This window comes from Lethenteron reissneri, chromosome 6 (genome assembly GCF_015708825.2).
Source record: "Lethenteron reissneri isolate LAM-NWPU_2019-01 chromosome 6, ASM1570882v1, whole genome shotgun sequence".
In the NCBI taxonomy this organism is placed as follows: domain Eukaryota; kingdom Metazoa; phylum Chordata; class Hyperoartia; order Petromyzontiformes; family Petromyzontidae; genus Lethenteron; species Lethenteron reissneri.
In genome coordinates, this window is record NC_083784.1 from 3597430 (window position 1) to 3609980 (window position 12551).

The 12551-nt window shown below is 47.5% G+C and overlaps 1 protein-coding gene across 3 annotated transcripts; it reads left to right on the forward strand.

Annotated features, from left to right (window-relative positions):
- The first annotated feature begins 2580 nt into the window (after positions 1 to 2580).
- Positions 2581 to 12146, forward strand: JAGN1 (jagunal homolog 1). 3 transcript variants are annotated; one of them, XM_061570522.1, is made up of 4 exons: positions 2581 to 2814; positions 7919 to 8110; positions 9563 to 9677; positions 11158 to 12146. In XM_061570522.1, exons 1-4 carry the CDS (start codon positions 2729 to 2731, stop codon positions 11329 to 11331), a joined length of 567 nt encoding a protein of 188 aa, XP_061426506.1. In that variant the 5' UTR covers positions 2581 to 2728; the 3' UTR covers positions 11332 to 12146. The 3 variants fall into 3 exon arrangements, with proteins under 3 accessions (XP_061426506.1, XP_061426523.1, XP_061426515.1); XM_061570539.1 differs by lacking the exon at positions 2581 to 2814 and adding an exon at positions 4090 to 4266; XM_061570531.1 differs by lacking the exon at positions 2581 to 2814 and adding an exon at positions 5773 to 7319.
- The last annotated feature ends 405 nt before the right edge of the window (positions 12147 to 12551 follow it).

Here is a 12551-nt window from a genome sequence, read left to right on the forward strand (position 1 = left end):
TGGGCTACGGTGGCCCCAGACTGACAAACGTGTGGTAAAGGAAGGTGACAAACGCGTTTCGTAAATACAAAGCCGGTTTTTATTTGTTATTAAAACTCGACACATTAAGGAGCTAATAAGCGTGTAGTCTTAAACGCAACTGGTCACCGAGGTCTGTAACAAAATTGGCACCATCAAACTTCAATGAATTGTACTTAGAATACACAGACTTCGAATGTTTATTGGGGTAAAAAAAATTTACTTAGAATACACAGACTTCGAATGTTGATTGGAGTTAAATTTTTTATATGTGCTATGAAAAAGGGTAATGCTATGAACAAAAGAGACTACCTCCTGAATTAGAATAAAGTCTAAATAAGCAGGCAATGCGTCTCCTTCATATTTAAGTAAAATTTTTTACACATTCCATCAGCCACACGAACCTTTTAGGGGGTGCATCACGTCGGCAGGATTGATTTAGTACAAACATCTCTGGACGGGTTTTCAGTTTCATTTATTAGGTATAGCCCTGTGAGCCACTCGGCTCTTGAATCGGGTGCAACCGCAACAAACAAAAAACAAAAACATGAACAAGAAAACATCTTAAAGTGACTATGCGCAAACAGAAAAATCCAGGAAAAAACAGCAAAGTCTTCCAGAAAAAAAAGCACCGTACACCAACGCTGTGCAAAAATCCCAGTGGGATGCAAGTCAAACAACAACAACAACCACAAGAAAACTTAGATTAAATCCATCATTCTAACCCCGTACTTCAACAAACAAACATTGCCAACCCACAAAACGTTTTCGAAATCACCAAAATAAAGCCATAAAAGCAATGTAACAGTGATCATAGGAACTGTGACCGAAATTTCACAATAGACGACATAAACAACATGTACTACCAAACCCTGTAGCCATAGCTGGCTGCATGACAATCAGTGTCCCATCAGCCGTCAGGATTGCTTGCATCAATGCCGGGGAAACTGCCAGATGATTTTCGGCAAGGTGACTTCTGTTCGCTATGGGTCCCTGCTCCGTGACAAATGTTGCACTAAGTTATGTCACCGTAATTATAGTTTTGAAGTTTTCGTGACTGCAAGGATTCATACTCTTTTTTTTCCGGTAAAGTCACGTAGGTAAAAAAATAAAATAGATAAAATCACGACGTTTTGTGCGTAACACAAGCGTCCTTACTCTTTGTTTTTTTCGGTAAAGTCACGTAGGTAAAACAATAAATAAAATATTTTTTTAAAATAAATGATTAAATGAAAACAACAAAATTATATCATTTGTGATTTCATTTAGTTGTTTTCAATTATTTTATTTAAATAATTTGTGATTTAAATTAGTTGTTTTCATTTATTTTATTTAAATCATTTGTGATTTAATTTAGTTTTCATTTATTTTAATTATTGTTTTACCTACGTGACTTTACCGAAAAAACCAAAGAGTATGAATCCTTACAGTCACGAAAGCTTCAAATCTAGAACAAGCACACCGCCGACACACTTAAGTGGTTGTGCTTTCGCTAAGTTGTCCCGACCTGAAGAAGGACGCTTGTGTTGCGCCCGAAACGTCGTGATCATGTCATCATAGCTGTCAGCTCCTTATCAGTGCCCCCTCTACCTTATTACAGACCAATTCAGACCTTATTGGTCACCCCGCCGTGCCCCTTATAAAACTCAACGTTCATCCTACAAAGTCACCATCACAAGGGGAGAAACACAAAAAAAGAAGACACTTATTTTAAAAAAAATTGCCCGTATTGAAATGGCTGTAGGCGCCCTTATGGACCTGAAAACTCAATTTCCCTGTACAAAAATAAGGTTACAGCGTATGGGGTTGACTTCTATGCGTCATCTGGATGTTGTTTGTAAAGATACACCTAAACACACACACCTATATTGTACTTTCCATGCACGGTTATAATATTCTATATTAAATTATGAAAATAGGGGTCTCCCCTTTCTGGCAATGAAACAGATGTTAAGATGTTAGTGATTTATCATTTATTTCTATTATTATTTGTTATTTTTATTTTTTACCTACGTGACTTTACCGAAAAAAACCCTAAGAGTATAGATGTTAAATTGTTAAAACACCAAACTGAAACGTTGCAAGAGGGGAAAACCCTATTATCATTCTGTAATAATTCTAGATTTCAAGCTTTTGTGACTGCCAGGATTCATACTCTTTGGTTTTTTTCCGGTAAAGTCACGTAGGTAAAACAATAAATAAAATAAAATAAATGAAAACAACTAAATGAAATAATTTGTGATTTAATAAAAATATAAATCACGACGTTTAGGGCGCAACACAAGCGAAGGCACAATCGCACAACCGCTTTCGCTACGTTGTCCCCACCTGAAAAAGGACGCTTGTGTTTCGCCCGAAACGTCGTGATTTAATTTAATTGTTTTCATTTATTTTATTTTATTCATTCTGTAATACTCTACAGATAACAAGGATGAATCGTGATAAACGATTCCTCGATATCAACACCACCAATTCGATTCTCTACGCCTCTCGTGGTTAGCCTAGGAATCGATTACACGTGACAATAGAATCTAAGAATCGATCCCAGCAGTGTTCCGGCTTCCCACGTGGTTGGTGATGGGGGGGGGGGGCGGTGATGGGATGCGAACCGGTTTGGTTCGGCTCGGATTTCGGTTCGTTTCGGTTCAATCTGAACCCCAAAACTCTTTCGTTGCCTTCTTGAGTCTCTCTCTGTCTTCCCGAAGTCGACATGGCGTCTGCAGTTACGCGGACTACGGCTGGCAAGAACGAGAGAGCGCGCAGAGAGACAAAGGCGGACGGGGAAGATAAATTACGGTGTGTATCATTGTGTGTGTGTGTCTCTCTCGCGTGTGTTTATCTGCTTAATGGGTGCTCGCTAGCAGCACTCGTCCCGATAGTTATCGAAAATAAATTCGTCTAGTGTACAGTGTGTTTCATTGTGTGTATAGGGAGCGGTGGCGCAGTGATTAGCGCACTGCGAACACTTTGGCCTGAGTTCGATTCCTGACCAAGGCTAACAATGACGAATATCTAAAATTAGTCCTCCCCCTAGGTCGACTCAACCTGAAATTAGTAGCTGGGGAGACAAAGGCGGCCTGGCGTGGTTTTGACCACACCACCCCCTCCGTGTGCCGTTCCGGCCTTCATAAGTGCTCGCTAACAGCACTTTCCCCAACAGTATGTTCAGGTTATACGGGGGATCTTTGGCTTTCTATACGTACAGTATGTATGTGTTGTGTGTGTATTTCTTAATGTGATGTGCCTGTCTGTGTGTTATCTCTGTGTGTACTAATGTCTACGTGTACGGCTGTCTCTATGTGTGTCCTGTCCATATACTAACTATATCTGTGGTTCAAGTGAGACAGTAAATCTGGCTGTGACGGTCCCACCTGATGACGGAGACTTGTGTTGCCTCCGAAACGTCGTGATTTATTATTTTATTTCTATAATTATTTTATTTCTATAATTATTTTATTTCTATAATTATTTCTATTATTTATGTTTTACCTACGTGACTTTACCGAAAAAACCTAAGAGTATGAATCCTTGCAGTCACGAAAGCTTCAAATCTAGAAATATATCTGTGGTTGGCATTAGCTTATATCTGTGCAAGTGCATTTCATGTGCCAAATTCCTGGCTATGCCATGCACATACTGTGACATTGAACGCAACGCACAGTACATTTTTATGTAATAGTCATCATAGCCACACGCGGGCATTTTCCATTGGCTCGCACACACAGAGCTCATTCAACTGAGTCTGGTCCACACCCGACACACCACATCCCATGTACCCGTTGCTGCGGTTACTAGTCACCTGTTGCTATGGTTACTAATCACCTGTTGCTATGGTTACTAGTCACCTGTCCTTGTTGCTATGGCTACTAGTCACCTGTTGCTATGGTTACCAGTAACCTGCTGCTATGGTTACTAGTCACCTGTCCCTATTGCTATGGTTACTAGCCACCTGTTGCTACGGTTACTCGTCACCTGTTGCTATGGTTACTAATCACCTGTTGCTACGGTTACTAGTCACCTGTTGCTACGGTTACTAGTCACCTGTTGCTACGGTTACTAGTCACCTGTTGCTACGGTTACTAGTCACCTGTTGCTACGGTTACTCGTCACCTGTCCCTGTTGCTATGGTTACTAGTCACCTGTTGCTACGGTTACTCGTCACCTGTTGCTATGGTTACTAGTCACCTGTCCCTGTTGCTATGGTTACTAGTCACCTGTTGCTACGGCTACGAGTTTACCAGCAGCCCGGTAACTACTCAGTGAGACATCAAACCCTGGTTACAAAGACAAAGGTCCCCCGTATAGCCTTAACAGACTGTAGGGGCAAGTTCTGTTTGCGAGCAGCACCTATGAAGACAGGCACGGCACACGAGGGGGTGGGTGGCCAGCACCACGGCCCACCGCCTTTGTCTCTCCAGCGGCGATGTTTACACATCCCACCAGGTACTCATTTGAGGCTGAGTCGACCTGCGGGAGGCCCAGGACCGGTTCAGGAAATCGTCACCGGTGTTGGCCATGAGCGGGGATCGAACGCGGATCGCCGGGTTCGTAGCGCAGCCTCGCATGAGCACCCTGGTGCGTTTGTGTCAACATCGCCACTGGGGAGACAAAGGCGGTAGGCCGTGGTGCTGGTCACCCACCACCTCATGTGCCCGTGGTGCCGACCTTGAGAGGTGCTGCTTCTCGCTAACAGCACTTGTCCCCAACAATCCCAAAAATCTGTTAAGGGGTTGCTTGTCTTGGTGCCCTGGCTTTATTCACCTCTGCAGTGATGCATGCTGTAGGCCAGGGGCGGGGAACCTTTTTTCTGCCAAGGGCCATTTGGATATTTAGAACATCATTCGCGGGCCATACAAAATTATCAACTTAAAAATTAGCCCGTTATATTTGGTCAAACGTTTAATTAACTCACCCCTAATGTGATGGGCTGGAACTACTTCTCTTTTGCGAGGCGTGTGATGTTAGCTGGTGTTGATGATGTTGCTGCTACTCGCAACTGCTTTTCCAGGTTTACTCCTAGATTTATTGAATTTCGAGTCCAGTCTGCGGTTGCCTTGGCAGGGCCACACCAAATGATTTCGCGGGGCCTTATACGACCCGCGGGCCGGACGTTCTCCACATCTGCTGTAGGCAGAACCCGGCCTTTTGGCATAGCTCACCGTATGATAAATTTCGATTTAAAGCTTTCGTGACTGCAGGGATTCATCTTCTTGGTTCTTTCGGTAAAGTCACGTAGAAGGGAAGTAATAAAATAATAAAAATAAAACATAATAAAATAATTCTCACGACGTTTCGGCCACAACACAAGCAGCCGTCCTCAGGTGAAGACCAGGTCTGTCGAGGCGACAGCGTCTAAATGAAACACCACCACGCGTGGTGGTGTGAAACGTCATGAGAATTATTTTATTATGTTTTCTTTTTCTTATTTTATTACTTCCCTTCTACGTGACTTTACCGAAAGAACCAAGAACACCGTATGATAGTTATCCGCAACTGTGCTTATCGTGAATGTATAACCACAGTCATCTTGCTCCACTTAAGACCGGAATCAGATGAATCTCTTCACAATTCTGGCAAAATCGCCCGATGATGCTGGGATGTAATTGCTAGCGAAACTTTACGGTACTCAAATTGTAAATGGTGTGGTTTTACTCTCCAACGCACAGGGGGGGGGGGGCAAAGTAGTCACTAATTGCCACGTTTTGTCTACGTGACACACCTTACTGGTTGGCTGTGTCGCTTTTAAGGGATTACATCTTGAATCCTTGCCTCACTTGATGCAGCTAATCTGGCTGTGACGGTCCCACCTGATGACGGAGACTTGTGTTGCCTCCGAAACGTCGTGATCTTTATTTTATTTTATTTTTATTAATTTTGATGTTTTACCTACGTGACTTTACCGAAAAAACCTAAGAATATGAATCCTTGCAGTCACGAAAGCTTCAAATCTAGAATTAACTATCAGAGTTATGTCTTTTGTTTGTATTATGACTGCAGGTATTGCGGTCTATGCAAACATGACTCCTTGTAAAAAAGGTGTCAGTTTTGTTGCCAGATAGAAGGATAAAAAAAACCTATTATCATATTTTTACTGGCAAATGAGGTTCCCATAGTAACTCCACATACTTACGCGATCTAATCAAAAGAAACCTATTTCATAATATTGGTCACGGAAGCCCACGCGTCAAAATACGATTAGTGTATTTGGCTGCTATGGATCTCACGGTATTTATTGGATAGTTTGTCGTTGCTCTAGCCCTTCTAGAGCATGCATTACCATTGACATAGTTCACAGCTTTCTAGCCCCTTCTAGAACATCATTCGAATGTATAGAACTGCACTACAGTACGCAGTGTACACTGCACTCACACATGCCGCAATTGTGTATCGGCGCATGTCAGGAGTCTGGGCGGCACTTACAGGGCAAGACGGATCCACTGCTATGCCAGTGTGAACCTGGCAAAACCAGGTGGGTGGCTGGGTGCGGATTGTGTGGCCCATGGGCGGATTGAGCCAGACAGGGAATGGGTTCCAAAATCACACAAGCACCACGCGTGGTTCATGCTCATCGCACTGATAGAGAGTAGAGGATCACAACTTTGCAGTGTGAGTATCGGTCTTGGTTGAAAGTTTCACTTTGATTAACCGGGTGGAAATGTCAAGAGACCAGGATGAGCAGAATTACAAAATGACAAGAGCAAATGGAAAAAAAAATTCAGCGCATCAAAGACGCAAGTAGAAATTGGAACACAAAAAAATATTTAAAAATACTTTAAAAAAAGACACGCTTTAATGAAATGTACTGTCCGAGCTGCCCCTCCCCCTGCCCCCTTCCCCCATCGCCCCTCCCCTCTTTCCACATCCCCCGCCCCTCGGCGTGGCTCCCCGAGGCTTGCCGTGACGTAAGGGACCACGTGGTGATTTACAGGCAACGTGAGTTGAGCGTGGACAATTAGACCCGTAAAAAAGATTGTTTAAAATATATGTTTATTGTTTAATGATAGAATATAGTATTGTCATCAGTATGACACAGCTATACCAAGTTTGCAGTCGATACGACATTGGGAATACGGTTGAAATTGAGTTACAAGATTTTAGAATACGACAACACACAGAGTAAGTTAAATAAAAGCGTGTTAAATGTTTAAAAATATATGTTTTGAATTTTTTACGATAGAATATAGTCTTGTCATCAGTATGACCTAGGTATTTCAAGTTTGCAGTGGGTTTACCAGGTTCAAACCGGGATACGTGCACCTTTCCTGGCACGAGGGCTGTGGTGAAGTCGCCATCACTTAGTGGTGAGTGGCTGTCGTTGTGCATGTGTGTGTTCGTTTGCGTGACTGGCAAAATAACCCCCACCTCCGCGGAGGTTGCCAGCCCGTAGCACTGTTGTGTTGTGAAAAGTGCAGCAAGTTGGCACAGTGGGGGGCACAGGTGGCGCGTCGACCAGTCATCTCAGTCAACCCATGGCACCTGGGTCTGTCACGTGACCTCCTGCCAGCGATCCTTCCACACTTCACGTGGCCTCAGAGTGCGCCTAGCCTGACGCAAGCGCTGTGCTGACGTCACCGCCACTTAGTGGCATGCATAAGAGTGCTTTCTCATGTGTGTTTACGCATACATAAATACTATGCACGTGTGCTTTCGGGTCGTACCGCGTGTCGTTCCGCACGTGACAACCCTTACTAATTGGCGGTGTCGGGTGGTGGCGGGTTTTAACGACACGTTTATATATTTACGCGATCTAACCCAAAAAAACTTCTATTATGGATGATATTGGTCGCGAAAGCCTACGTGTTGAATATTACAAAATGGTCACAGTGAGCAATGCGTAAGCTCCGCGCACGTGTGCGTCTGTTCTTACACGCGTGCGCTTTCCACCCCCCCCTCCCCACAGCTCGTCGCTGGAGTCGGAGGTGCGCATGCTCGTGTACGTGCACGTGGTCCTGTGGGCGCTCGTTCTGCTGCAGGTCATCGTGAGCAGCCTGCGCCTCGTGCCCAGTAGCCTGGTGGCGCGGCCCTACCTCTGGGAGTACCCCTACCTGCTGAGCGTGGCTCCCGCGCTGCTCACGATTAGCGCCATGCGCAGGTGAGGAGCCGGGAGGAACGGGAGTAGGGTCGTTGGATCCAAAATTGAGGACTGCAATTTTATGACGGGTACATTTTTCTTCCCGCGAGCTTGCCAAAGTTTGCCAGACCGCGGCGTCGGTGCGCACGTGCGGCCTGCACTTTGTCCGTACGTATGTTGAACCTCTTTCGCACCATCCGTAGCCAACCGTGCTAATCAGAGGCGCGGGGAGGGGACGGACAACAAACTAAACACGAAAGGCAGTGCTAAAAGAAATGAGCTTTTCAGTCTTTTTCAATTCGCCGCAGCAGGGTCGTTAACGTTCCCTGCGATGCATGCGACGTGCGGGCGTTACGGTGAATACTCGCCGCGGCATTAGCACCGCGGCAAGTGACAGCTCAGCCGTTGTCACCGCCCCACCCATCATCGGATGTCGATTGTACGGCAGTGGTAAAATCTTGCAGAAGGGGGGCAGCGATGGCGGTGGCATCGATGGTATTGGTCGGGATGACTTGTTGACCATGGCCCCCCCCCTGGGTTCACCGTCCTGTGGCCAGCGGCCCTTGCATTCTCCGAGTACGCACAAAGCATAAGAAGGTTCTTCAACTTCAACGGCAGTTCGATCAACATCGGCCGTAGGCCATGCGTCTTTTAACCATCGCAACTTTACAACCTGTAATGCGTGCAGTGCAGATGCTGCCATTTACCAAAGGCAAAACAAATGAACGATGTGTATATTTGTTTTCCAAATGGATGATGACGATTGTCGTGTGTGGACCTGTTGAACATTCTCCCACCTCCGATGGTTGGCTACGTACAGTGCGAAAGAAGTTCAACATGCATGCATACGGGTCACTGCCGTCATCCTGCATACAGGAAAAAGGAGTCTTGGGACTCGGCGTTGCATTTCCTGGATAAATGCATGATGTTATAATTACAGTAGCAATATGTAAAGAATTCCACGGTAACAGCTATAATCATAGATTTCCCTGCCCTAAACATTACACGTGCAAAACCTATCATTAACATCACAGTTTCTAGGAGCCCACGGAAATGCTCGTTTGCCACGTGCGCTATAATGGTGCCGGATCTGTCGCACAACACGCACATTGACAGATTTACGCAATTAGTGAATAATTTTTCTAGTTTTCGTGACTGCAAGAATTCATACTCTTGGGTTTTATTCGGTAAAGTCACGTGGGTAAAAGAATTAAATAAAAATGAAAAACAACTAAATTAAATTATTTTATTTTTTTACCGACGTGACTTTACCGAATAAAAACCAAAGAGTAGTGAATTATTTGCCACACATCCTGTAAAACCAATTTATGAAACTTTTGAGCAACGTGCATTTCCAACAACACATCCCTGTCGCCAAGCGCGTGCGTGGTGTACATGCTGTAACCGCATTGTTGTTGACACGACCCTCGTTACCCCTCCCCGTGACCTTGCGACCTCCCGTGACCCGACCAGGAGGAGCACGTACCGCATGGTCCTTGCCATGGCGATGACGTCGCTTGTGTCGCTGGGCCCTCTGGTCTACGGGAGCGTCGAGATGTTCCCAATGGCCAGGCAGCTTTACACGCAGGTAACGACAATCATTTAAAATTGTTTAAATTATTATTCGTTCGTTTCTCAGTCCGCTTGTCCTGGTGAGGGTTGCTGCGGCAGCGTGTTGAGTAGGCCGGTCCAGACCTCCCTCTCCCTGGCGACAGACTCTCGCGCTACACTACTATACACTCTATACTCTTATACACTACTACTATACACTACACACTACTATACACAGACTCTAGCTCTTCCTGGGGAATTCCTAGGCGTTCCCAGGCCAGCCGAGCGACATCGTCCCGCCAGCGTGTCCTGGGCCGGTCCCGGGGTGTGCACCCAGGGGGAAGTGCCCGGCACGGAACGCGGACGACGGGGAGGGAGAGTACAAGCAACCTCGCGAGCGACAAACCCGGGGCCAGCTGACCTCGGTGTAGGTCGTGGGTTTGATCCCGACCCTGACGTCTCCTCTATCCCCATCCCGAATCCCTCCTGCGTCCACTACCGAAGCCGTTTGTCGACGGCAGGTCGAGTGTGGGGTGCCTCGTTGGCAAGATGTTAACTCCCTCGCCTGGTGTACACGAGGTCGTGGATTCGATCTCGACCCTGACGCCTGCTGTATATGTGGGGTTTGCGTGTCTCTCTGCCCGTGATCACTTGGATTTTTCCCTGGGTCGTCCGGTTTTTCTCTCCACATTTAGAATCAACGTGTGTTTACAGCATTTGGTTGCTGTAAATTTCTTACTACTCTGAGTAGAAGGCGATCCGAAGGTCTAAGAGAGACCTCCTTGGTGTATAAAGATGGATCAGATGCTGTAAATACTGCGGGGTCTAACCCATTGAGTGCCCTGTAGGTCAGCAGGTGCGTCCAACCCCTCCTGATTTGTTTACATTATTTTATCCTATTTTCCAATAAACGCAGATGCAGAGCACAGGCCCAAGGTCCCAAAATTTCAAGCAGCCAGTGTAAGTCCACGGGTAAGTGCCCGAACCTGCTCTGGCTTCCGTGGATCTTTGTCCGTTTCAAATGAAGCCCTGTTGAAACGTTGCAAACCATCTCCCATCTCTTGTCAAGCTGCCACTCAAGTGCTGATGGTGCACTCAACCCGTCACTTTAAAAGTCTTTTCTTTCGGTCAATAGTTTGTCGTTCTCCCACCACACCTCCTGTTAGCACAGCTGGGTACGTACGGTAGCCTTACCGTACTAATATACATGCATATGATAGTTAGGTTTCGAACTCGTGCCAGACAGTGCAGTAGGACACACTGCCTGGGTATAAATGGGAATCTGACATTGAGTGGCGTGCAACCGCCACCTTGTGGAAATTCCTGGCAGTGCCGCCAGGAATTCCTGTTGCGGATGGAATTGTGACTGTGCAAATTCGCAGCCCCCCCCCCCCCGCTGCTTTGGGGGCCTTCTGAAGACGTGTGTGTTGTGTGTCCACATCTCTGTGTCGGCCACCCCCTGTGAATTTCGTTCGCGAAACGAGCACCGCTTGCGCGTGCGTTTTTTGCGTGCGCAGGGAAAGGTTTACCGCCACATTCTCGGCTTCTCGGCCGTGTCGGTGCTGTACTTCGCGATGGTGATCGCCGTGCAGGTGCACGGCTGGCAGCTCTACTACTGCAAGCAGCTGCTGGAGGTGTGGTCCTCCGCTCCCACCCAGGAGGCGCCCGGGGGCCAGCGCAAGAGCCAGTGACGTCCCCGAAGGACCCTCCGTCGCCATCCACCCCACCCTCCGCTTTTGCCTCTTTTTTCACGGGGGTGTCAGGCACCCCACACCTGCCCCTTTCTCTCCTCTGTGACTTCACCCGTCGGGTGGTGATCTGCGTACAAACCTGAGCCGCACCGGTGCCGTGCAGCGATGTTCGTTGTTGAGTCGCACTACGCTCCCTGGCCTTCCAACGACTCGCGCCGACCGGCATGGTGAAGTACGGTCAGAAGTCTCCCACGGCCTGGCACAGTGGGGGGAGGCCGGCCTTCATCCAGCAGTGGGTTGACATGGGGTTGTACGTGTGCGGTCTTGTTAAATTATTGTTTTTCTTCAAACGGTTTTCAATTGCTATTGTTAACGTCGGCATTATGTTTCCGATGTGCGCATATATTTCCAGTAAGATATGCTCGCAGCTAGCAGTAGGCTTTGTACGGTTTATAAACTTTTCCACAATGAACGTCATTTAATAGGGCAGTGGTGGTGGGTCATGCACATGGCTGCCTGTAATCCATCACTGGAGGAGGCAGCAGCGAGGGTTGGTGGTTCACACGTAGATGTCGTGGACGTCGCTTCCCGCGGACGACGCAGGCGCCCGTACCCTGGCTCGCCGGGAGAAAGGCGGCACAGCAAAAGTGTGGGCCCCACCCGTCTCCTCTGCGTGGCATGGAGTGTTGCCCCCGTCTCCGGGCGCTCCGGTTTCTTCCCACACGTAAACACTCGTACTAGTAGGAACCTCCTGGTTACACCAGCCCACAGGGGATTATTGTGTCCGTCGTGCAGGGAGGGGCTGGGTGGAGAGGGAGGGGCTGGGTGGGGAGGGTGGGTGGGTGGGGAGGGGTTGGGTGGGGAGGGGCTGGGTGGGGGGTGGGAGGGATGGGGCTGGGTGGGGAGGGGCTGGTCACCCCGTGGTGCCCTTATAAAACTCAACGTTTAACCTACTCACGCTGGCTTGTGCCCGCCCTCACAGTCGGGCATATTTGCGGAATACACCACGCCGCCGTTGACCCTGGCCATTGACCGAGCAACCCAACGTTCCTACCAGCTCCCTCCGCAGGAATGTGTTTAATTGGCCAATAACACCTTTGGATATACAGAGGGACAGCAGAGAGCTCGGGCGATTGTTGGCGCCGGCTCATCGTGTGGTCACTGCCTTCCCACGTTGTCTGCGGTGCCTCGCGCCTCCCCGAGTCGTTCTCCGTCGTCGA

Bases quoted from the DNA above. Each gene is read 5' to 3' on its own strand.
- JAGN1 (XM_061570522.1), top strand. From the start codon at position 2,729: ATGGCGTCTGCAGTTACGCGGACTACGGCTGGCAAGAACGAGAGAGCG. The intron at 2,815-7,918 runs GTGTGTATCATT...CCCTCCCCACAG, and splicing joins GACGGGGAAGATAAATTACG to CTCGTCGCTGGAGTCGGAGG. The intron at 9,678-11,157 runs GTAACGACAATC...TTGCGTGCGCAG, and splicing joins CCAGGCAGCTTTACACGCAG to GGAAAGGTTTACCGCCACAT.